At 47.4% G+C, this 26399-nt stretch overlaps 1 protein-coding gene and 1 pseudogene across 2 annotated transcripts; both read right to left on the reverse strand.

The window, feature by feature from the left end:
• Positions 1–552: 552 nt before the first annotated feature.
• On the reverse strand, positions 553–11945 carry LOC144606310 (cytochrome P450 2D26-like). Of its 2 annotated transcripts, none has more exons than XM_078422282.1 (9): positions 11827–11945; positions 9699–9867; positions 8034–8186; positions 6190–6350; positions 4187–4360; positions 3323–3464; positions 2405–2592; positions 2139–2280; positions 553–948 (listed from the first exon to the last, which is right to left on the reverse strand). In XM_078422282.1, exons 2-9 carry the CDS (start codon positions 9841–9843, stop codon positions 767–769), a joined length of 1287 nt encoding a protein of 428 aa, XP_078278408.1. In that variant the 5' UTR covers positions 9844–9867; positions 11827–11945; the 3' UTR covers positions 553–766. The 2 variants fall into 2 exon arrangements, with proteins under 2 accessions (XP_078278408.1, XP_078278409.1); XM_078422283.1 differs by lacking the exon at positions 11827–11945 and adding an exon at positions 10077–10114.
• Positions 11946–22059: 10114 nt separating this feature from the next.
• LOC144606256 (microtubule-associated protein RP/EB family member 1 pseudogene) lies at positions 22060–22947 on the reverse strand (annotated as a pseudogene).
• Positions 22948–26399: the final 3452 nt, after the last annotated feature.

Consider the following 26399-nt stretch of genomic DNA (forward strand, 5'->3'; position numbering starts at 1 on the left):
TCGTCTGTATCCTACTATATCGGAGTTCGTTACATGAGTGTGTTGCTGAACCTGTTGCCGATGCATTTGTATTCTCCGAATCAGGACGTATTCCAGTTGAAATTTCCATTCAACACTTTTGAAAGCTTGTACCTGCAAAATGACGATCCTTCTAATTACCGGAGCACTAAACAAGCTGTAAAATGTTTGGTCACTCGTTTGCATTAGGAGAGAAGTACACTTGGATCAGATCATTATGGTCACTGTTGGTGTTGGTTCAGTGGCCGGTGGGGGCCACAATGTTTATTTCAGATTAAATGTGGACTTTGCACATCCTCCAGGCAGTGTAGACAAGGCCAGGAACACATTCTTCACCTCTGTTTGAAATGAGATTAATTCTGGCTGGAGGTGCCATCTGACCACATCATCAATTGCACGACGGTTGCACATTCTTTATTTTATATTTTTATTTAAAAAATACAAGATTACAACCAGCCATTGTGCCATTAGGCTAACACACACCTGAATAACACGGCGTGCAAATTAACATGACATTGAGAATAATTGGTCAAATTTAACGATTTAATTCTAGACACTGTGATAGGTTTGGTATCAGGGTGTGTTTGGGGTCAGGGTGACAGGGGAGGTGGAAGAAGGTTCTCAATTTAGGTGGGGAAGTGGGTCACATCAAGAGTGCACTGGAACCTAAAGTGGGCACTGTACACAGTGTCCCTAATGGCGATATCTGAGTTGGTGGTGCTGCACCAATCTGAGATGTCCCCACATCTCATCTGGTTTTAGCACAGAGACGATAGGGGGGTGGACAGAGGGTAATTCCGTATTTAGCTTCCCTGAAGTTTGGCCGTGGCTCGTTTTCCAGGAGAAAGAAGGTGAAGTGTTGGAGCAAGGATGTGAAGAAGATGAAGAGTTCCGTCTTTGCCAGCTGCTCCCCCAAACACACACGGTGACCTGTGGGGTGAGGGCAAGAGTGGTTAGTGACCCGGGAGAGGCACTGGCAGAGTCACACTGACTGAACGGAAATGAGTACCATCACAGTCTAGAGTCCCAATGTTATCCTGCCTTAACCTACCCTGCCTAATCTCTCACAGAAGCACTGCACTCCCAGCCTTTATCAATGTTAAGCAAATGCTCATTCTGCTCACTTTATGTCAACATAAAATGTGCTCTTTCAGCACTGGGCTGACCATCAAGTATTTTAGCATTTGACTAAAATTTAGATGTTAACTAGACCAAGTGGACCCGTTGGGACCAAACCACTCCTGTATTGGTGCAGCACCCTCTCCTCCCCCACTCCCCTCCACCCTATCCCCCCTCCAACCTATGCCCCCTCCACACCTCTGCCCCTCACCACCTCTCCCCCCCTAGGGATGCCTCTCCTCCACCACTTCCTCTTCCCCCACCCCTCCTTCCATCCACAACCCTCCTCCAATCCTCCCCCTCCCTCCCCCCCCCCTCCACCCCCGGGAGCAACCCATGGTTGTCGTACCAACCCACCTCCCGGCCCGGGCGGCTGCCATTGGTGGAGTGGGGGTGGGGGAGGGGAGGAGAGTCCTGTCCTGTCCCGTCCCGGTGCGGGGATATTCAGTGGTAGACGGCGGTGGCTCTCCCACTGTTGCTCAGCTGCTGGACTTGGCGGCATGAGGAAGGTGCTGAGCCGGCCGGGGAGAAAAGGGGAGCCGGGTACGCCGAGGGCAGGCCCAGCACCAGGCCCAGGTGGCCAGGCCCTGATCAACGGGCCCCAACTGCGCAGGCGCGTACGTGTTTGTTCTGCGCATGCGCGGATGCGGTGGCCATCTTATGTGAGTACCAGATCAACGGAGCCCCGACTGTGCGTGCGCGTTTTTTTAAACCTTAAAATGTGAATAACTTAAAAAATATAACACCGATTTCAATGAAATTTCTTCCATAGGACCACGGGTCAACGGGAGCCTAGAATTGTCGGACTATCTTGTACTGTTTTGGCTGTAGTTCAGGAACAAGTGAACAAACGAGAGTTTTAGTTTATAGATGAACTAAACTTTATAAATCCAGGAGGAAGCCCCCCCACTCCCATCACACAGTGCAGAAGATGGAGCTGGATATCCATGATCACAGTTACCTCTTTTAATACATTCAATAATCTATAAATCCTACATTACCTGCAGAGAATGGGATGAAAGCTTCCGGCTTCACAAACATCCTGTCCGAATTCAGGAAATGTCCCGGATTAAATTCACGTGGAGTCAACCAAACATCTTCATCATACAAGGCTGAGGTAATGTTTGGAAAGATTGTTGTTCCCTAAAAGTCATTTAAGGAGAGACAAATTAGTCAGCAACAGGACCGGAGAACAATGGGGAGTTGTTGGTCTGTGCCTCTACTGCACAGAGGGAGTCGAACATTCAAGATTAGCTCTAGATCGTACCTTGGGAATGGTGTAACCCATGACCTCGGTGTCTCTGTATGTTTCATGAGGCAGTGAAATTGGAACAATATTCCCTAAGCGTTGGGTTTCGTGGATAACTGCGTTAGTGAATGGCATTTCCTCACGGTCTTCCAACTTCGGCTTCCTCCCATTCCCAATGACTCTGTCTATCTCCTCATGGACTTGGGCTGCAGGAACAAAGCAAGAACTCATTTTGAGTTTCAGTTCACCAAAGATATTGGTGTTTTCATTGTCACTCCCTCAAAATGTCCCCAAAAGCATTCCTGGTAAAATAAATTCTGGTATTATAGTGACTACCTCAACCTATGACCTACAGCAGCCAATTTATGCAGAATAAGATCAAACAAATGTCATTGGGATGCAAATTTAAATAATGGGTTTTCATGGACTTAAGGTTTCAAGACCTGGTGTTGATAATTGAATCATTGCAATCAGTGATTTCGGCACACAATGAACTGCAATACTAGAGGGCAACACAGTAGCGCAATGGAAGAGCTGCTGCCTCACACCGCCAACGATCCAGGTTTGATCCTGACTGTGGGTGCTGTCTCTCTGGAGTTTGTATCTTCTACCTGTGACCGTGTGGGTTTTCTCTGGGTGCTTCGGTTTCTTGCCACATTTCAAAGATGTGCAGCTTTGATTGGCTTCTGTAAAATTGTCCCAAAATTTAAAGGATGCGAAAGTGGGATGACATGTAACTTGTGTGAACAGGTGATCAATGGTCAGTGAAGACTCTGTGGACTGAAGGGCCTGTTATCTTTAAACTCTAGGCTATTTGCAGATACCTTCCGTAATACCCTTCTGCTTCCTCTTTTAATACTTTTGCACTGCTCCTCCATATCTTGCATCAACACAAGAGCATTCCTGATAATGTGGCAGAGACATTGTTACACTTACACTGTACATCAGGATGGAGCACCATGAAGAGCAAGGCCCAGTTTAGGGTGGTGGAGGTGGTCTCTGTACCTGCAGCAAAAAGGCTCAATAATGTTCCTACCATCTTGGACTCCAGAAAACTTGTGTTGGGGATGTGTTTCGTCTATGATGCAAATAAGAGAATCATTGTTAAGATTTCAAATCAAAGGTAGATCATCGGAAGGGTGCTAAAGTCAGTCATCTTGCGTTAAAAGTGCCCTGAAATGGTAAAATGCACTGGTGAGATGACAACTGTAGATGAACATCCAATTCTGGCCAGAACACTCAGGGAAGATGTGAAGGTCCTGGGAAAAAAATCCTATGGGGCTTCAGCCACAAGATTAGACAGCTCACATCTTGAGGAAATTTGAGAGGAGACTTGAAGAAGGTCCTTGGGATCAGGATTAGTTAACACTGGTTACTGGGAGGGAAGAGAATCAGGCCACAGCAGAGAGAAATGGATGCATTATGGTCCAAATGCATGGAAATTGGACCAGAAGAGATTGTACAATGGTCAACGTGGACTGTTTCTCTGCTATAAACTCCATGATGAATCTCTGAAAGTGAACATGCAAATGGACAAAGTATTTCAGAAGGTAAAGACATAGCAAGAGGATTTGAGTACAACGAGAGATGTTTCGCTCCATTATATAGGGCCCAGGTGAGACTGCACCTGGGATATTGTTTCTGGCCTCACAATCTAAGGAGGTACAGGTAAACACTACCTAGTGTAGGGCACTGCAATTACCGTCCCTTCCCCACCATGGAGGCACCAACATGGGAAAGGATGGGAAACACAACCACATAAAGCACTGTGCCTAGAATACCCCAGTAATCATCACCTACCTTCTCCTGTTGTGTAAAGAAAGCATCAATGAAGTCCCTGGGATCATCTGGATCCCACGATTCTTTGTGCCTTGTGACTATTGTTTGTAAAAATTGAGTGAGTTTATTTTGATTTTCGAATATTTTCTGCTGTGGGCCCGGGAGGTGTCGAATAAAGGGCAAGGCATTCGTCATCTGAAACAAAGACAGGATTTGAAATTAAATACATTTTTCTCAATCCTTTGAGATTTCCTAAAATAATGAACAAAAAGTTAGTTTTCACTGTCATGCAGTGAGGGAGGATGTAACGGAAGGTGTGGGTTTATTATAGTCAGTTCTGCCGCATGGGACAGGCAGTGCCCTGTGGTGCCTTCTCTGCCCAGCCGTCACTGGTGGCTGTGGGGTGTCCCGGTGAGTCGCTGCCTTTCTTTAACCAAAAATAATTTAATCAATTATTTACAATAATATTTACAGTAATGAAATAAATCAAAACAAAACCCACGACAAATCTTTGGAATAAACTACTATACAACTATATCGCCATCCTTATTGAGGATACATTCCACCCCTCGCAGTGCCCAGCGGGCCCGGAAATCCCCCAGCGTGCCCGTGGACGGCATGTAGTCCCTTTCTAAAACCACCGGGGTGCGGACGTAACCCAGGACAAGGGGCAGGCTGCCGGCTCGGGCAGAGCCCTCTTCCGCCTGGCGCCGTGACTGCCTTGGACTGTCTCGTCCGGGTGGTAACAACGGATCAAATCGGTTTCTATACCCTGCTGGGAACGTTGAACAAGGGAAGTTGGGAGCAGTGTCCAGTATCAAGAGGTTTCACCAAAACTGTTCGAGACACCAGGGAGAATCGAGTGGCCGTTGGGTTGGATGTGCAGCGATGTCTCAATGTGGGACGGGTTGTCCGGTAGCAGGGCCGGTCCAGTCATGATCCATGGCAGAGCCTACGTTGGCAGCTGCCATTGCCAGTGACCGAGCCCCTGGCTCCAGCAGAGGTGCTACTGAACTAAGGTAACCGAGTCACCAAATATTGAGATAGTTGGTGCGCCATTAAAATCAAACACAACTTGAGACCCTGCATCAGGACTCGGTCAAAGAGCCCTCCTTCGCTCTCTATAGCTCAGACGTCCAGTTGTCCCACTCCAATTACTAGGGTGAATGTCTAATTGATCTGTTGTATTTCAGATCCCAATATCATTATATCATTGCTTGTCACAGGGTTGTCAGAATGACTACAATGCATTTCCGACCATCTTAACATTTTTGGACACGAGCAGATCACTGGATGGCAATCAGTCTTTAAGGTCTTATTAAGAGTCAGGCACTGGTCAGAACTCATTTGGAATATTGTGTGCAGTTTTGGGCCCCATATCTGAAGAAGGACCTGCTGGCTTCCATAGATTTCGACTTCCTTTCAAACATATTCCAAACTTCTGGACTCCCCCGACATATAAGATAATTATACATTAGAGGCAGGAAACATGTTCCCAATGTCGGGGGAGTCCAGAACAAGGGGCCACAGTTTAAGAATAAGGGGTAGGCCATTTAGAACGGAGATGAGGAAGAACTTTTTCAGTCAGAGAGTGGTGAAGGTGTGGAATTCTCTGCCTCAGAAGGCAGTGGGGGCCAGTTCGTTGGATGCTTTCAAGAGAGAGCTGGATAGAGCTCTTAAGGATAGCAGAGTGAGGGGGTATGGGGAGAAGGTAGGAACGGGGTACTGATTGAGAGTGATCAGCCATGATCGCATTGAATGGCGGTGCTGGCTCGAAGGGCTGAATGGCCTACTCCTGCACCTATTGTCTATTGTCTATAATATCAATCTCAACAGCTTCACGTAACTTGCATCCTCTGTTTATATCAGAACTGTCCAGTTCTGCCGCAAGTTACCTATCTACAATATTTACTCAGTTATTTTCTCTCTACTACCACCAGCTGGAATACATTTGAGACTGATCTATCGGCAGAGCACTACATTGCCCACAAGTGGTACATCGTCAAATGAACAACTTGCCTTACCTGGCCCCAAAATCCACCTTCCAATACAAAGCTTTCTTCAAGTATGTGCAAAAATCCAAGGAACCATTCGTCATGATACTCAAAACGATCTCCGAAGATAATCGAACAGATAATATTTGAGTTTGCATAAGTTAACGGGATGCGAGGATCAAAAGGGCTACCTGAACGGATGTGTGGAGCAAAAGGGTGGTAATAAATTAGACTTTTTTCCAAAGTTAAGATCATACAAACACCAGCTCTCACCAGCCCTCTTTAATGTGTACATGAATGATTTATCTGAACAGCTTAGAGGCTGTAAAACAGGATGTATGATTGGTAACACCCTGGTAAACCATCTTATGTATGCCGATGATCTGGCGGTTTTTTCTCCTAGCAGTGCTGGGTTTCAGCAGATGTTGAATATATGCTCTGAGTATGGTGTCCAATTTGACGTGAAATACAATGCTAAAAAGAGCGTTGTCATGATTTGTAAAGTAAAAGGGGACAAAGATCTAGTCTTCCCATCATTTTACCTGTCAGGGCAGGTTCTATCTGTCTGCTGTAAAGCTAAGTATCTGGGACATGTCATCACAGATCAAATGTCTGATGATGAGGACATGTATAGACAGCGCCGCATGTTGTATGCACAAGCTAACATGTTGGTTAGGAAATTCCACTGGTGCTCAGGAAATGTCAAGATAAACCTGTTTAGAGCGTACTGTACTCCTCTTTACACTGCTCCTTTGTGGATAAAGTTTAATAAGTCAAGCATCCATAAACTTAAGGTTGCCTATAATGACTGCATGCGCATATTGCTTAGAAAGCCAAGGTGGTGCAGTGCAAGTGAACTGTTTTGTAGTGCAGGAGTCAATACGTTTCATGCCCTGTTGAGGAATCTCATGTTTAAATTTATATGCCGATTGAATGGTTCTCAGAATTCCATCATTGTGCTGCTGGTAAATCCTGGTTTCAGTGCCGTGAGATACCTGTCACCTATGTGGAAACATTGGTATTGTTGCCTTTTCTAATTTAATTTAATTTTATATGTATATACTGTGTACTGTATGTGTATTCTAATGGACCATAAGTCTGCTTAATAAAATTTAATAATAATAATAATAATAGAAATTGTGAAGAAATAGACTGCAGTGAATTGTGAAATTAACTGCAGGAAAGAAATCTAATGGGATGTTGACTTTCATTGCGAGAGGATTTGAGTTTAGGAGCAAGCAGGTCCCACTGCCTTGGTGAGGGCTCTGGTGAGACCACACCTGGTGTATTGTGTGTACTTACCAGGTCTCCTAATTTGAGGAAGGACATTCTTACTATTGAGGGAGTGCAGCATAGGTTCACCAGGTTAATTCCAGGGATGGCGGGACTGACATATGATGAAAGAATGGGTCGACTGGGCTTGTATTCACTGGAATTTAGAAGGATGAGAGGGGATCGTGTAGAAACATAACATTCTTAAGTGATTGGACAGGCTAGATGCAGGGGAAAATGGCTCCTGTGTTGGGGGAGTCCAGAACCAGGGGTCACAGTTTAAGAATAAAGGGTAGGCCATTTAGGACTGAGATGAGGAAAATCCTTTTCACCCAGAGTTGTGAATCTGTGGAATTTTCTGCCACAATATGCCAATTCACTGGATGTTTTCAAGAGAGCGTTAGATTTAGCTCTGAGGGCTAACAGAATCAAGGGATATGGGGGGAAAGCAGGAACGGGGTACTGATTTTGGATGATCAGGCATGGTCATATTGATGATGATAGCTCAAAGGGCCAAATGGCTTACTCCTGCACCTATTTTCTACGTTACTAAGTAGTGCAACAATAAAAATAAGGCAATGGCTTCCACAGGATTAACTCACCTTGTTCACCTTCAAATGCCTGGTTTAAAAATCCAGCCTCTTCCACAATTCGCAATTCAAGAGACTTCTTTCCGAGCCCAACATTTTTCAGCGTCAAAAGTGCAAATTTTCTCTGCGCTTTCCACCAGTCACCATACTTTGCTAGAACAATACCTGCATGGAGGTAGCAGGAATATAGTTACATTCATAGACAGACACACAATGCTGGAGCATCTCAGTGGGTCAGGCAGCATCCCTACAGAACATGAGAATGTTGTTTCATTCATGTTGGTTTCAGCCCGTCCCTAGAATTGAGCCTGTGGAAATTGGAGTAATAATGCCTGCCCTCTTTGTGGTGGGGGTTAGTCACAGTATTCCTACAATCCTCTTTCTCATAGCATATAATTGTGTTAATATTCTGCTCCATGAGACAGGATTAAGCAATCTATAGGATTTTCAGTGACAAAAAGATTTGAGAAAATGTGGATAGGAATGTGGCACTGATCAACCTGTTGGGTCCCAAAGGGTGTGCATTGGCAATTCCACCTCAAAATCCCCCCTGGACCTGAGATGTAGCCTAGGCTGCTCTGTAAGGTAGGGGAGATAATTGTTGGCCCCCTGACAAAGATTTTTAAATCTTTACAGTCCATACAAGAGGTGCCATATGACTGGGTGACAGCAAATGTGGTTTCTTTATTCCAAAGTATTAAGCCAAGTAATTACAGCCAGTGAGTCTCACAGCAGTGGTAGAGAAGTTATTGAGGGGAAAACTATGATGGACAAGATTAGTTTAGTTTAGTTTAGTTTATTGTCACGTCTCACAAGATACAGTGAAAAACTTTTGTTGCGTGCTAACCAGTCAGCGGAAAGACAATACATCGGCAATAGACTAATGTTGTAACCTATTATTGGGAGCTCTGGCTATAAGATGTCCCAGGACTTAGTTGACCTGGGAGATGGAGTCAGAACGACAATAGGGAAATTTAGGCCGGATCTCCAGGGGCTGCACCTCATCCATTCACCAGAATTTAGAAGAATGAGAGGGGATCTTATAGAAACATATAAATTTCTTAAGTGGTTGGACATGCTAGATGCAAGAAAAATGTTCCCAATGGTGGGGGAGTACAGAACCAGGGGTCACAATTTAAAAATAAGGGGTAGGCCATTTATGACTGAGATGAGGAAAAACCTTTTTTACCCAGAGAGTTGTGAATCGGTGGAATTATCTGCCACAGAAAGCAATGGATGTTTTCAAGAGTGAGTTAGATTTAGCTCTTAGGGCTAACGGAATCATGGGATATGGGGAAAAAGCGGGAACGGGGTACTGATTTTGGATGATATGATTTTCAGTGATCATATTGAATGACGGTGCTGGCTCGAAGGGCCTAATGGCCTACTCCTGCACCTATTTTACATGTTTCTATCCAGTGGACCTGCATTCCAAGTATCAGGCTTATCCAGGATTCCCTATCAGCATTCCCCATCCACCACCATGTAAGTAATGTTTCCCCTTCCCATGGAGGCTGCACCTGTCCTTTCAAGGTGCTCTGGCAGGCGTGTATCCCGGGGCACTCAGATGGCCATGTTGAGAGGATGCATTCATCATGCCGACAGTTGAATCTGACAATTCCTGGTCCCTCTGAGCCTGGTGCCCAGTACTGTCTCTGGAGCCCACTTCACACTCACCTTCTCCAATCTGCTTAAAGATCTTTTCATATATTGGGAGAACTGGCCGGTCTGCAAAATCTTCAGATTTCTTCACCAGCGCCTCTTTCAGGGCCTTGTAGCCACTCAACACCACCACGTTTGTCCACCCAAAGTCTAAGCTCATCACATCGCCGTACTGCTTCCGCAGCTTAAAGTGGGGGAGACGGGAGAAAGCACGAGGCTGTCATTGTAACTCGCTCACGGAGGCCAAATGCAACATTGAACAAAGACAGAACAGTCGCAAAGTTCTCACTAGTGCACTAGTTTATTCTGTGCCCATGCGGCCATTAGCGCTGGGATGCCGTGAGCAATGAGGTGAATTACTCGTGCTATTGCTTCCCCGGCTGTTATACTTACTTATCCAGTCACGGATGGACAGATGCCGAGCCGCCCCACAAAAGCCTGGCTACACAGCTGAAACACGGGGAGCATACAAGGGATAAACGCAAATGCAGGCCACAATGCGACCTCATTGCCGATAGATACCCTTCTGTATTAATCATCGTTTCGACACTGATTTCATCTGGGGACTTCTCCACTCCCTCATCTGAGACAGAGTAACAAACATTTTGTGCAGAATCCAACGTGGGGGAATAACTCAGTGGGGCGGGCAGCATCTGTGGAGGGAGTGGACAGGTGACGTTTCGTGTCGGGACCCTTCTTCAGACTAATTGTAGTGGGGGGGGGGGGGGGGAGGAAAGCTGGATAAGAGGTGAAAGGGTGTCAAAGCCAGGCAAGTGATAGGTGGATACAGGTGAATGGGGTTGATTTGCTGATGAATAGTAAGTGACAAAAGTTAGCAATGGAAAGGATCTATTCCACTTTCTCACCAACCCACACACCCAAATCCCTCAATCTGCCTTTACTCCTCTTGACACTCTTTTGTTTCTTTCTCATATCTAGCTTTGTCATTTACTGCACCCATCAGACCCGCTGAGTTACTCCAGCACTTTGTGCTTTGCTCCAGTTTCCAACATCTACAGTTCCTTGTGTTTCCGTGTCATACAGTACATGCTGGGTATTTCGCGTTCCCTTTAATTGTCCCCCCTCCCGAGCAGCGAACTAGATTAAATCTATGGACCACCCCCAGAAAGCTGAAACTGCCAAAAGACAATTTCTTGAAATTAATCTGGAGTCAGGTAGAGGTTTATACCAGACCTAGATATTAAAGCTCGGTGAATAACGGGATGTTACCATCCATGCAGTAAGATGGTCCAGATTAAAGTGAAGAGCTTCAGAAAGTGTAAATACAATTTCGTTTAGTTTAGAGACACAGCATGGAAACGTGCCATCCTATTCATGCCGACCGTTCACACTAATTCTATGTGATTCCACTTTCTCTCAACCACACCCGATACACTAGGGGCAATTTACAGAGTCCAATTATCCTGCAAAACTGCAAGTCATCGGAGTGTGGGAGGAAACTGGAACACCCGGAGGAAACCAATGCCGTGGTTGGGAGTCTGCGCCACCTCAAACTTGTTATGTTTAACATGCAAGCGAATAATGCAACAACATGATTGTCACAGTTTCACAGCCCACCGTTCATTTATCAGGAGTTTTGCAATTGGATCATCTCCATGGCACTATCAAAGCTACTTTTGAGGAACTCTATCAATGCCCGAATTTACTGATTTAAGTTTACTTTTGTTGGCGATATTACAGGGCTTAAACACTGGTTAAACGGGGTAGCACACCATTTCACTGAACAGTTGTAATTTTCTTTAATTAATAGACAGTAGACCATAGGTGCAGGAGGAGGCCATTCGACCCTTCGAGCCAGCACCGCCATTCAATGTGATTATGGCTGATCATTCTCAATCAGTACCCCGTTCCTGCCTCCGCCGTCCTTAATAGCGCTATCTAGCTCTCTCTTGAATGCATTCAGAGAATTGGCCTCCACTGCCTTCTGAGGCAGAGAATTCCACAGATTCACAACTCTCTGACTGAAAAAGCTTTTCCTCATATCATATCATATCATATATATACAGCCGGAAACAGGCCTTTCCTCCAAGTCCGTGCCGCCCAGCGATCCCCGTACATTAACACTATCCTACACCCACTAGGGACAATTTTTTACATTTACCCAGCCAATTAACCTACATACCTGTACGTCTTTGGAGTGTGGGAGGAAACCGAAGATCTCGGAGAAAACCCACGCAGGTCACAGGGAGAACGTACAAACTCCTTACAGTGCAGCACCCGTAGTCAGGATCGAACCTGAGTCTCCAGCGCTGCATTCGCTGTAAAGCAGCAACTCTACCGCTGCGCTACCGTGCCGCCCATCTCCGTTCTAAATGACCTACCCCTTATTCTTAAACTGTGGCCCTTTGTTCTGGACCCCCCCCCCCCCCCCCCCCCCCAGAATGTTCATGAAAGAAACCTCATGTAAATTTTATAATCACCACAATTATCTCCTTATGCCATTTAATCTCAGTACAATGACAAAGTAATGTTAACAGCCAAGGTTTGGAATTCTAAGTGAAGCCTTTGTATTGCACAACAAATCCTGTTATCTTAAACCAAAAACACTAGAGGAACAAGATGGACCACTCCGTTGAAATCGCCTATACTGAAGTGTAGTTAGTACACAAAGGGGCGGAACGGCCGCCATTTTAGTAAGCAAACCCCGCAGTTGGCTGTGCCTCTCGCAGTGTGATCAGTGTTGTGGGGATCAGTATGTGTGATGAAAACAATAAAATGCAGAATACATCTCATCTATCAACTCACATTTTGTTGTTATTTTTACTTTTAAATGTTTCCCCATTGCTTAATTTCTCTGAATTTATTATTTCTAACTGTTTCTACCCATTTCCCTCCCATCCTTCCTCCCCAGCCCCCTCTATTGTGCAGTTTCCATTGTATTGTTCGAACACACACTCTGCACAAATTTAACTTATTATATATATATATATATATATGAGAGAGGGAATGGGTGACGTTTCGGGTCGAGACCTTTCTTCAGTCTGAAGAAGGGTCTCGACCCGAAACGTCACCCATTCCCTCTCTCCAAGATGTTGCCTGACCTGCTGAGTTACTCCAGCATTTTTTCATACCTTCGATTTGTACCAGCATCTGCGGTTGTTTTCCTACACTGTATATACAGTTTAAGAATAAGGGGTAGGCTATTTAGGACTAAGATGAGGAAAAACCTTTCCACCCAGAGAGTTGTGAATCAGTGGAATTCTCTGCTTAAGAAGGCAGTGGACGCCAATTCACTGGAACGGAATACTGATTTTTTATGATCAGCCATGATCATATTGAACGGCGGTGCTGGCTGGAAGGGCAGAATGACCTACTCCTGCACCTATCTTTCTATGACGGGGGGGGGGGGGGGGGGCAGTTGGAGAGCAGGAGCGGCTCGGGTTGTACTGTTGGACAACCATAATCCTAGCTCGGACACGGAACGCCGCGCCTCGCCTCTTGCTTTACCACCCACTTGTCTTCTTGTTATTCTGTTTTCCACTAATGATTTTTTTCCCGCAGTTTTCTTTCTTTTAGAATTTGTATATGTATCTTGTGTATGGTTTTATTATTTTCTGTTTGTCTGAGTCTATCTGTCTGTGATGCTGCTACACACTAGACTTATCGTTGTACCTGTGATGCTGCCACACACTAGACTTATCGTTGTACCTGTGATGCTGCTACACACTACACTTATCGTTGTACCTGTGATGCTGCTACACACTAGACTTATCGTTGTACCTGCGCCTCACCACAATGACAAAAACCCCGACCCGACTGGAAACATACTGCGATACGCAGTCTCAATCTGAGTCGATTTAATGACCGGCCGCTGAACTTTCAGTCCTTTCCCCTCAGCAATCGAAACACTCAAAGTTTTTTTTTATATTCACTACATTTCGAAACATTTAGAAGCTATTAAATTGTTCAGGGTTTTAAAAAAAACAGATGTTAGGAACCAAAACACTTAAACGTACATGAAAACACAGAAATATTTTTTAATTTCTTTTAAAAATTAACTCCAGATTATTTACGTGCCACACACAATTGTTCTCCTTTGAAATGCGAGGCTGTTCATGGTGTTTAAAATGATTTCCCCGCTGCCGGTCACTATGTGGTGTTTAGCCACAGAGCAGAGGCTGGGAAGCGGTGTTAAACTGATACACGGGGGGAACTACAGGTGCTGGAATCTCGAGTAAATAACAAAGTCCTGGAGTAACTCAGAGGTCAGACAACATCCGTGCAGGGGAGAGATGGGGACTTTCCTTCCAGTGTTGGTCAATGCCCAGCGCTGGATGTTGGGGCGGCGGTAGAATTGCTGCCTTGCAGCGCCAGAGACCCGGGTTCGATCCCGACGATGGGTGCCCTTCTGTTCATAGTTTATACATTCTCCCCGTGACCTGCGTGGGTTTTCTCTTCGGTTTCCTCCCACACTCCAAAGACGTACAGGTTTGTAAGCTTGGTATGTGTAAATTGTCCGTAGTGAGTGTAGGATAGTGTTAATGTGCAGGGATCGCTCCAGACCGAGTCGGCCACTTCCTCCCCTCCCTCCCTCTCTCCCTCCCTCTCTCCCTCCCCCTCTCCCTCTCCCTCTCTCCCTCCCCCTCTCTCCCTCCCCCTTGCAGCAGGTTGCCGAGGAAAGGCAGAGCCCGGGGCCCAGGAGGGTAGTTGCCACACTTCTTCCTCCTCTTCATCAAGTCAAAGACCAGGGCAAAGACGGTGCAGAACACGGCCAGCACCGGGAACCCGCCAAACACCCTGAGCATCACCTCGGGGAGAGCCCACAACTCCATGTTCCTCGGAGACAACCAGCGGCAAACTAACTGTGCGCGGAGGGAGGCGAGGGGACTTCACTGGGAGACGCCCACTGACCCCTTAGCTCTCACGCACAACCATTCGTGGTCCTTACTCTTAACAATTCCTCCTTCGACTCCTCCCACTTCCAAGGCGTAACCACGGGCAGTCATATTGGCCCGTCCCGAAACGTCACCCATTCCTTCTCTCCCGAGATGCTGCCTGACCTGCTGAGTTACTCCAGCATTTGTGAATACATAGATTTGTACTAGCATCTGCAGTTATTTTCTTATACCACCCTTTATTAACCATGGTAGATCTCAATTTAATTTCAACTCTGCCTTCCCTATGCCCACAGTAACCTATCTCTCCTTTGCTTATCAAGAATCTATTTACTCATACCGCAAAAGTGTTCAAATGCTATCTGCGTGGAATTTGCACGTTGGTCCTGTGACCGCGTGTTATATAAGCATTGCATTTTGGGGAATTGCCAAAAGCCAATTTGTCTCTAAGTCAGAAAAGTTATTTTGCTATCGTAACCAATATCGTATTGCTCTACATACATAGAAGCATAGAACAGTCCCTTCAGCCCACAATATCCATGCTGAACATGATGCCAAGATGAACGAAGCTGAGGGCCTTATAGAGGTTTATGAAAACATGAGGGTCACAGGTAGTGAATGGTCTTTATCCCAGGGAAGGAAAGCCGAAAACTAAAAGGGTTTTCATTGGGGGGCGAGATTGAAAGGGGACCTAGAGGGCACGTTTTTCACACAGAGGGTGGTGGCCATGTGGAACAAGCTGCCAGAGGAAGCTGTGGAAGTGGATACACTTTCAATGTTTAAACTACACAGGGCGGCACAGTGGCACAGAGATTGCGCAGCGGTAGTGTTGCTGCTTTGTAACGCCAGAGACCCGTGTTGTCTGTATGGAGTTTGTACATTCTCCCCGTGGCCACGAGGGGTTTCCCCGGCTGCTCTGGTGGGCCAGGCAACATCTCTGGAGAACATGGATAGTTGCTGTTTCAGGTCGAGACTGAAGAAGGGTCTCGTCCCTTGGAGATCACGTGGTGGGCGTCAGGTGCAGTGCATTGAACTGGTAGAAGAGCAAGAATACCACTGCTTCATGTGGAAGCTCTGTTTGGACTCTTGGCTGGTGGGGCAGGGGTGAGGTAGTGCAGACCACAAGCTATGGAGTGGGAGTCAGTGGAGAATAAACCAGAGCATCACAGAGGTAAGTGTGCCTATGGAATGCTGAAAGAGGAGGGGAAAGGAAGGGAGGAATTGTGAGCGGATTGTGTTGACATAAGGTTAATGTGGAAAATGTCAGAAAAGTTGAAGAATTGTTCAAGGTGAAAGCTGGAAGCAGAAGCAAAACAGTCACATGTAGGGACATACGGATTAGCGGGGGGGTCTCGAACCCTCAGTTGGGCTAACGAGTCACGAGATGCGGGAGCGCGAGGTATAGTTGTGTCTGGCGCCCAGCTGGAGAGATGAGATTAGATTGTATTGGCTAGTTAAGTAGTGTGTGTCCAAAGTCAAGTCAAGTCAATTTTATTTGTATAGCACATTTAAAAACAACCCACGTTGACCAAAGTGCTGCACATCTGATTAGGAAAAAAAAGAAAAGAAACATACAGTGGCAGTAAGCGGTTGCAGTTTGTTACGGTTACCTACGAATAAAGACCTTTGAACAATAACGCTCGTTTTCATATCATATCATATATATACAGCCGGAAACAGGCCTTTTCGGCCCTCCAAGTCCGTGCCGCCCAGCGATCCCCGTACATTAACACTATCCTACACACACTAGGGACAATTTTTACATTTTACCCAGCCAATTAACCTACATACCTGTCCGTCTTTGGAGTGTGGGAGGAAACCGAAGATCTCGGAGAAAACCCACGCAGGTCACGGGGAGAACGTACAAACTCCTTACAGTGCAGCACCCGTAGTCAGGATCGAACCTGAGTCTTATACACCTCTGTAAGATCACCCTTCATCCTCCAGCTCTCCAAGGAATAAAGTCCTAACTTGCTCAATGTCTCCCTGTAGCTCAGGCCCTCGAATCATGGCAACATCATTGTAAATCTTCTCTGCATCCTTTTAGGTTTAACAACAGCTTTGATATAACATTGATCAAATAACCTTGTGTACAGCTTGTCCCCGTGATTTTACGCTATCAGGGACATCCTCCCTGTAGCTTTACAAGGTTCTTTTGTCTCTATCAGTTCTGATCTACTCTCTGACTTGAAACATTATACTCTTCCAGTTGCTAACCATTTCAACTCCCCTTTCCATTTCCATATTGACCTTTCTGTCCTTGGCCTTCTCCATTGCCTGAATGAGGCCACACACACACTGGAGGAACAGGACCTCAGATTCTGCTCAGGTAACGTATACCCAATGATATGAACATTAATTTCTCCAATTTTGTACACTTGATAGTTCCCTTGCTCCTGCATACCACACAAATTCTTATCATCAAACCCGCTAGCAAAGGAGGTGCTATTGTAGGCTACCATGCTGAAGCCAGGCATCTTCTCTGGGAGGCCTCCCCATTGACCATGACCCCATTGACAAACACCAGGTCACCAATCTCCCAGACTGTCACCAATCTCAATGCCTCTAAATATATCCCCTCTACCTCCAGCATCCAACCTTATAGTTCCCCAACATTTCTATCTCCTCCCCAAAATCCACAAGCAGGGCTGCCGTCTCAGACCCATTGTTTCACAGGTCCCACCATACTCATCTTCAAGTACCTTGATTCTCTCTTGTCTCCCCTTGTTCAGTCCCTTCCACCCTACATACAAGACACTTCACATGCTCTTTAATACTGCAATAACTTTCAATGCCGACGTTCCCATTGCTTCAACTTTACAATAGACATCCAGTCCCTCTTCACTTCCATTCTGCATCAGGAAGGTCTCAGGGCCCATCGGTTTTGCCTTGAACAGAGACCCGATCAGTTCCACTCTACTTCACCTGGAGGAACCTGCACTCACTCTCCACAACCTTTCTTTTAACACCTCTCATTTTCTTCAAGTCAATGTGGTCATCATGGACATTCATTTGGGCCCCAGCCATACCTGCCTTTTTGTTAGTTACCCCAAACGTTCTAAACGTATCCCAGCACCATTCCTGACTCTTTCTCTGCTTCATCGACGACTGCATCGGGGCTGTGTCCTGCACCCATACAGAACTCATTGATTTAATCAACTTTACTCTTAACTGCCACCCTACCCTCAAATTCACTTGGATTATCTCTGACACCTCCATCCCCTTTCTCAATCTCCCTGTCTCCATCACAGGAGACAGACTATTGACTAACATCTATTACAAACCCACTGACCACCACAGTTATCTTGATGTCACTTTTTCTCACCCTGCCTCTTGCAGGAACGCCATCCCCTGCACTCAATTTCACTGTCTCTGCTACATCTGCACCTAAAATGAGGCTTTCCACTCAGACATGCAAGATGTGCTGGTTCTTTAGTAAACCTGGTTTCTCCTCCTGCTGTTGTGGATAGATTCCTCACCCGGACTCCTCTGTGTTCTGTACATCTGCTCTCACTCCCCCCCCCCACTGATGGAACAAGAGTAAAGTTCTCCTGTTCCTCATCTTTCACCATATCAGCCTTTGCATCCAAGACATCACTCTCCCAAATTTCTGATACGTTCATCATGTTCCCACCACTGGTCATATCTTCCCATCCCCACTCCATCCTCAACTTCTTGGTTCATTCATCCCTTCCCACCCAAACCGTCCCCTCCCCCAGCTACTTAGGCCTGCAACCGTAGAATATGTGTTCAAGACAGAGTTAGATAGAGCTCTTAGGGCTAACGGAATCAAGGGATACGGGAAGAAAGCAGGAACAGGGTACTGATTTTGGATGATCAGCTATGATCATATTGAATGGTGGTGCTAGCTCGAAGGCCTACTCCTGCACCTATTTTCTATGTTTCTATGTTTCTATGTTTCTATTTAACACCTGTCCTATACCTTCTGCCTCACATCCATCCAGGGACCCCAGCAGCCCTTCCAGGTGAGACAGAAGTTCACATGCACCTATTCAAACCTTGTCTGGTGCTCACGATTTGGCCTCCTTTACATCAGCAAGATCAGGTGTGGACTAGGTGACTGAGCGGCCGAACCCTCGTGCTCTGTCCACCGTGGCCTGCTGGATCTCCCGGCCGCTAACTCCTCTTCTCATTCCAACACCATCCTATCTGTCCTTGGCCTTAACCATTGCCAGAGTGAGGCTGCACGCAAACTAGAACAACAGCACCTCATATTCCACTTGGGTAGCTTACAGTTTAACAGCATCAACATTGAATTCTCAAATTTTATAGAATAGCCTCTCCCACCCCCTCTCTCTTCCCTGTGCCTCCACCCCTCACACCAGTGCACACCCATTTCTACCATTATTCCAGCCCCTTCCTCCCTCCCACCCACCCACACCCCGCCCCCAATTGGCCCCTTCCACTCCGGCTTTACATTTCACTTCTCTTCTCCCCATTATTTGACACTTTTTTGTCTCCTTTTCATCCCTGGCCTATGTCACTTACAACACCCATTCACCAATCAATCCCTCCTCATCTGTATCTGCCTATCACTCCCCCCAGAGTTATAGACAATAGACAATAGGTGCAGGAGTAGGCCATTCAGCCCTTCGAGCCAGCACCGCCATTCAATGCGATCATGGTTGATCACTCTCAATCAGTTAGTTCTGAGTTTGCCCCCCCCCCCCCCCTCACCCACTACAATCAATATGAAAAAGGCTCCGACCCGCAGTGTGTCCTATCCATTACATACACAGGTGATGCCTGACCCGCATCTCCAACACTTTGTGTTTTACTCAAGATTTCAGCATCTCCATTCCTTGTGTGTGCTGCCATCTGCTGTCTATTCACTTGCTTTGTTGCTCCTCTCTTTCTGCAACCCTTCACACGTCTCTGGGTTAAATTTTACTTGCAGCTCATCTACCCAGATGAATCAGTGACTGGACCCAGAGGGTAGATCTGGTCACCATCCCTCGCTGGGCTCCGAGCCGAGAACAAGTTTGGTACCAGGTTCCACCTTGCCCGCTATTATTGTGTGCAGGTTTTCTGGCAGTTCTGCCTCTTGAATTTATGTGTATGCCTCTCAGTCGCCTTCGATAGGGAACCTATCAAGTTTTGCCAGCGTCTTCCTGCCCTGTGAAATCTTCCTCTCCCAGGAGCTGAGCCCTGGTGTGTTCTTTCTATGGGCTGCTTATGCCCAGAGACTCCTCACCCCTAGAGCCCACCCCCCAGCATGTCAAGTGTCAGTAACTGAGCTGCAAGGGTAGGTTGGTGTGTGCATCGTTATCCTTTTGCTGTTTAACCCCTTTCCAAGCGAGGTTGAAGGCAAAATGACAGAGTGGCGCAGTGGTAGAGTTGCTGCCTTACAGCACCAGAGACTCGGGATCGATCCTGACTCTGGGTGCTGTTTATATGGAGTTCTCCCCGTGACCGCGCGGGTTTTCTCGGGGTGCTCCGGTTTCCTCCCGCACTCCAAAGACGTGCAGGTTTGTAGGTAAATTGGCTTCGGTAAAATTGTAAATTGTCCCTAGTGTGTGGGATAGTGCTCGTGTACGGGGATCGCTGGGTTTGCGCAGACTTGCTGGGCCGATGGGCATTTGTCCCGCTGTATCTCTAAAGTAACTGGCGGCACGGTGGCGCAGCGGTAGAGTGGGGCGGCACAGTGGTGCAGCGGTAGAGTTGCTGCCTTACGGCAAATGCAGCGCCGGACACTCGGGTTCGATCCTGACTACGGGCGCCATCTGTATGGAGTTTGTACGTTCTCCCCGTGACCTGTGTGGGTTTTCTCCGAGATTTTTGACTGGGTGAATGTTTTTTAAAAAATGTCCCTAGTGTGTGTAGGATAGTGTTAATGTGCGGGGATCGCTGGGCGGCACGGACTCGGTGGGCCGAAGGGCCTGTTTCCGCGCTGTATCTCTAAATTTAAAAAAATCGAGAAAATCTAAACTATACTAAGCTACCAAGCTACCAAGCTTAGCCGGGTTATGGCAGCAAGGATTGGAGAGGATTTCATGGCTTACACCGTCTAGGACTGATGCACTTCAAGGCTTCTCCTACTCCTCCACCACGTTGGAAGATGTTTGGTGGAAAGCCCACCTGCCCAGCCACAGGGAATTCCCTGAGGAATTCACCATCTTTCACTCTGAAGAAGGGTTCCGATCCGAAACGTCAAATATTCTTTTTCTTCAGACCTGCTGCCTGACCCGGTGGGTTACTCCAACATTTTGTGTCTATCTTTGGTGTAAACCAGCATCTGCAATTCCTTCCTACATAGTGTGTGCGCTTCCCCTGGCTGGGATTCTGTTGAGTCTCCTGTAACTCGACCGGATGTCCAGCAGATGGTAGTCTTGCTGCACTCTAAAAACTGCTATTCCTTTGGAGATGTTGAAACAAGGAACTGCACTTTCTGGTATGCACAAAGGGACACAAAATGCTGGAGTAACTCAGCGGGTCAGGCAGCATCTCTGGAGATATGGATAGGTGACTTTTTGGGTCGGGACTCTTCTTCAGAATCATCTTCAACTTCGGAGATGTTGGGTGCTTGGGGCTATTGGCCTTTAGATTGCAGAGGAGCAGCAGGGTACAGGGCATGGCGTCAACGGGGGTCTCTCAGCGGTTAGCACTCACTGACAGTGGCGCACGGTCTAACGGTAAACTGGAAACCAATGGTGGGGGTGGTGATGGTGGGGAGCAGCTGATCAGGCAGTTGTCCATCTCTGAACGTGGTTCCAGGCAACAAGTCAGGAGTTGCAGCACAGGACGGTAAACTGGAAACCAATGGTGGGGGTGGTGATGGTGGGGAGCAGCTGATCAGGCAGTTGTCCATCTCTGAACGTGGTTCCAGGCAACAAGTCAGGAGTTGCAGCACAGGGGGGGGGATTGGAGTCACCGGAGAGAGGAAAGGGAGGCCTACGATAAGCAACACAGTCACTGAAGGGTCTCCAGCCAGAAGTTGCTTCCATTTGGCTGCTGGGATTCCTCAGCTCAAGGTACCTATTTGAAGGAGCTTCCCCTGAAAGTCTGGTTGCACCTGGCCCATTCTTCTGATCTTTTGGCACCCAGTACGGGCGGGGGGGGGGGGGTCGGGGGGGATCGCTTGGTCAATTTGCTGCTGGGCTTGGCCAAGCTGGCCATTCATGGGTCATGGCAACAAAGGGCTCCACCCAAGACGACTGCCTGTCCCTCTTCTGGGCTTGTGTCCTTGTCCAGGTGTCCCTGGAGAGGAAGCATGTGGCGTCCATGGGCACCGCGATTCACTGCCACCCACTTAAATGCCCCCTGAGAAAGCCAACGAATGCTGGCCTTGTCTGAGACAGCCAGCAGTGCAGAGAGAGCTTGGCCTTGGATAAAGGGAGGTGGCAACGGAAAAGCAATCACGTTCAATTATTGAGGAAGGAGGTACACTTTAATTTAGCTTACATTCGCATCTTTGCACAAAAAATGTATCCTATTAAACTGGCTTCCTTTTCTTCCAGCCATTCATTTGCAATAAGGTCAAGCTATTGGACTCGGCTCCTTTAATATTCCTCTGCTTCTCCCGATGTGTGGCTTCCAGCCTCGTGCGGAGAGAGGGTGTCATCAGTGGAGTAGAGCACCTTCTCCACCAGCTGGACCACCGTGTCGTCTTCCTGCTGGTTCTCCTGGCAGATCACCTCGATGCTCCTCAGCTTCCTAAAGTAGAAGTCCCGTTCCCTCTCCAGCTCCACCAGCTCGGTCCTCAGGACCTTCACCTGGTCGACGAGCTCGCTCATGTGCGCGTCTCCGTTGCCCGCCATGCTGGACCTCTCGGGACCCCCTCCTCCACTCTTGTGCTCTGCGCCCAGCCCCCCCGCCAACCCGCCGGCCTTTGGGGCTGCCTTTGAGCATGCCAGGAAGGTGCCCGATGACGTGGAGCGGAGGAGGGCCTTCTTGTCCAGGGAGCAACCCCCCGCTGCGCTCAGCGTGCTCACCGTCTTCTTGGGCCTGTTGAAGCCAGGAGGATGGGAGCCTGGAGGGGGTCCGACCTCCCGGCCCTGGCGAGCTGCCACCGGCTCGTAGGCCTTGCCGTCATAGTTGGCCTCGTAGAATTTCCTGAACCACTGCAGGTACTCGAAGTTGTCCTGAAACCTGCCCTTGGTCAGCCTGTCCACCGGGATGATTTTGTCCACGCCCATCTTCTTGAAGGAGGCCTGAAGCAGCTTGAAGTTCTGGATGTACTCGTGCTCCAGCCTCGCCTGGAACCTCACCTTCTTCAGGCCGATGGAGCCGGGGAAGAGCATGTCCATGAACTGGCAGTAGGCTGCGCCCGAGCACAGCTGCTCGATCTTGGTGTAACCCAACTGAAGTGTGTGATTGACCCAGGTCAACATGCTGTGTCGACTCAGTTTCTCACTGCTGGAAGCTGTGAAGTAAACATTGACTGCCATTTGGTTGCTTGCCTCGTTCTCACACACCTATCCGCCTCCCCTCAAGGTTTACCTTGCTCCCCACGACCCTTTGCTGATCTATCTTTGCCAGTCTGGCTGCAACTTATTTCTCACCGTGACCTAATCATTATGTCATAATAAGGACAGCCGTAGGTTACTGGGCCTGGTAGAGGAGTGTACTTGATATGCAGTCTGTGCGGCTTGCTCTTCAAACTCCATGCAGACAGCGCCAGAGGTCAAACTCCAACCTCTCTCTCTGGAGCTGTGAGGCAGTGGCTCTGCCAGCAGAAGCACCATGTCCTGCCCTCAAGATGAACAGAAATCTGGCTGATTGCCATGTGATCGGCAGATGTCGCACGCAAGAACATTCACTTGGGGTTCTGTGCCTTTACCCCAGCCTGGACAAACAAGTGTCGCGCTGAATTGGCCTCAGAGCCTTTGAACCAAAAAACGCGTGTTCGAAACATGACCAAACAAATTATTAACATGTTGGACCCAACTGCGACCAACATGCTTCCAGCAACCTATGCCATGTTTATGGGCACTCTGTCAAAGCGATTACTTACTTTTGCTGGGATCACTAAAGTGCTTTCAACACCAGAAAGGTGCCTCTTGGTGCCCCGGTAATACCTCCTTTCACGTGACCTAGCTGCCTCGTTCGCACGTTTGATAGTGAACAGCCGTGGCTTGAAGTCCTTGACCTTCGATATCTGGTGAATGGACCATTTGTCAAACACGTCCCCCATGAACAGCAGCTGCAGTTTCCTTGTCTCTCAGAGCCTGTTCACCCTTTGACAGAACCTAAACATCTCACCGCCTACGACACTTCTGGAGGAGATCGTCTCCAATTGAGATCCATACCACCAAGGAAGATACTTTTCGAGCCCGAAGTAAGACTGCACTTGTTCTATGAACATCAGCATTGCCATTTTGGGCACCAAGAATGGGAGTGACGAAAATAAGCAACCAACTTTGCCTGGATCTGTCTGTGTTTGGTTCCGTTCTGCAACAGCTCGGAAGTTGCTCCCAAGTTTTGTGCCTGCTTTTTGCTCAGTCAACACACTTGGTAAGTAGTCAGGGGGGCGACCTTGTACGACAATGACCCCAGCCACACTGTTGGGTGATCTGCCACACCATGCTCATCCCCAGTGACTAGAGAGAGCAGTTAATCCATGGGAACATCAAGAAGGAATTTACGGCCATTTGCCCCAGAAGTCTTAAACCACGATACCAGCTGAACAGATTGCCACAATGGTTCAAAGGAGAGTGTTCCAGACACTGGAGGTGTCACAGTGACTGGGAATGTTCAATAGTCTCAAATTCCAAAGGTATCACTTAGGCACACCTAGTCGGTGAGTGAGAGCCTTCTTCATTTAGGCAGGAGCCTGAAGACCTCTCCAGACCCTGCTTATTGCTATGATTAACAATATGAGGAAACATAATATGTAGGAGGAGTAGGCCCTTCAGCCCATTGGTCTGTCTTGTTACCTCAGCATTACTTTCCAAATATCAAACATTTGATTCTCTTAATACCCAAAAATCTATCAATCCATGTCTTGAATATACCTGTGATTGAGGATCCACAGCCCACTCGGATGGAGAATTTCGAAGATTCACACTCCTCTGGTGTGGCACGGTGGCGCAGCGATAGAGTTGCTGCCTTACAGCCCCAGAGACCGGGTTCAGTCCTGACCACGGGTGCTGTCTTTAAGGAGTTTGTATGTTCTCCCTGTGGCCACATTGGTTTTCTCCGGGTGCTCTGGTTACTTCCCACACTTCAAAGACACACAGGTTTGTAGGTTAATTGGTATCAGTAAAAAAAAAATTGTAAATTGCCCCTCGTACATAGGACAGTGCTGGTGTACAGGGTGATCGCTGGTTGGCGTGCACTCAGTGGGCTGAAGGGCCTGTTCCCGCACCATATCTCTAAAGTCATTTCTTATCTCAGTCCTGACGGAGCCAGACCTCTCTCAGAAACCCCCCAGCTGGGGCAGTCGTCCACTCTGTATTTACGCTCTCAAACACCAGGAGATATTTGTGAGTTTCAATGGGATCATCTCCCATTCCTCTAATCTCTAATCCCAGTCTCATTAATCCCTCCTCCCAGGACAAGCATCCACATCCCAGGAATTAACCCGATGAACCTTTGTTGCCCCCTCCATCATGGATCCAGCCTTCCTTCATTAGGGACACTGGACCTGTGCACAATATTCCAGATGCAGTCTCATCTGAGCCCACTAGAACTGGAGCAGGAAGAAAATAGACACTTAGACAGAAGCACGGAGATATGTTCCTATATTTATTCAAGTAAAGGATACAGCTAAACCCACCATCCTGTTCATTAATGATATCTGGTCCAGCCTGTGCCATTCGTATTGTTGTGAGATACAGCATGGAAACAGGCCCTGCAGCCCATTGAGTCTGTACCAACTATCAAGCACCCAACTACATTAATCCCACGCCAATACCATTTTATTCTCCCCACATTCCCATGAAATCCCCAGCTTCTACCACTCGCCTACACACACGGGACAATTTACAGGAGCCAATTAGCTGACCAACTTGTGCGTCTTTGGAATGTGGGATGAAATCGGGAGTACCGGGATGAAAACCTACCTGGTCACAGCACTTTCAAAGCACTTCATAAGATCACAGATTAATTTCACGGTAACAAAATGCAGTCCAAGATCGAACACAAACTGCGATTTATAATCTTTATTTCAATGTAAGCAGGTTGCAGCAGAGCAGGAAATACTGGAAACACTCAATAGGTCAGGCAGCTTTGATTGAAAAAGAAGACGAATGCTTCGGTTCTGCAGAATGTTCCCAGTTCCGATGAAGGGCTTTTGACCTGAAACGTTAAGCTTTTCTTTCTTCATAGATGTTGCCTGATCTACTGTGTGTTTCCAGCATTTTCTGGGTTTTTTTAAAATGTGCGGTTTCCAGCATCTGCAGCTTACTTTGCTTCTGCAGGCAGCAGATGCCTTCTGACGGGAGGAGGAGGGCAGCTGATGTTGAAAAGTTGGCAATTCGAGAATGTGGCAGATGCATTCGGAGGTCAACGTTGTGAAGCGGAGCTTTGCTCCTCTTTAGGCTGGGGGTGAATCTGCACTTTGTGTGCAGCAAATCAGTGATACATTGTGACAGATGAGGTATTGACATTGCAATGGGGTTCCAGCATCATTACACTTCCTGGGGAAATTGTTTTTCTACAGCTTGTTGTCTGGCAGTGATGAATGGAAAGCTGCTGTTCAGCACAGCTGCTGAGTAATGAACACCACTCTCTGCATTCGCATGACCTTTCCAGTAAGTGAATCTCACTAAATCTACCTGCTGTCGTCACCAGTGCCAGTGAAAGATGAAAATTTAGCTAGTTTGCATCCACCAAGCTGTACAAGATGTTGGTGAGACTGCGTCTGGAATATTATGTGCGCTTCTGGTCACCATCCTCT

The sequence above is a fragment of the Rhinoraja longicauda genome, chromosome 26 (genome assembly GCF_053455715.1).
Source record: "Rhinoraja longicauda isolate Sanriku21f chromosome 26, sRhiLon1.1, whole genome shotgun sequence".
NCBI classification, from domain to species: Eukaryota; Metazoa; Chordata; class Chondrichthyes; order Rajiformes; family Arhynchobatidae; genus Rhinoraja; species Rhinoraja longicauda.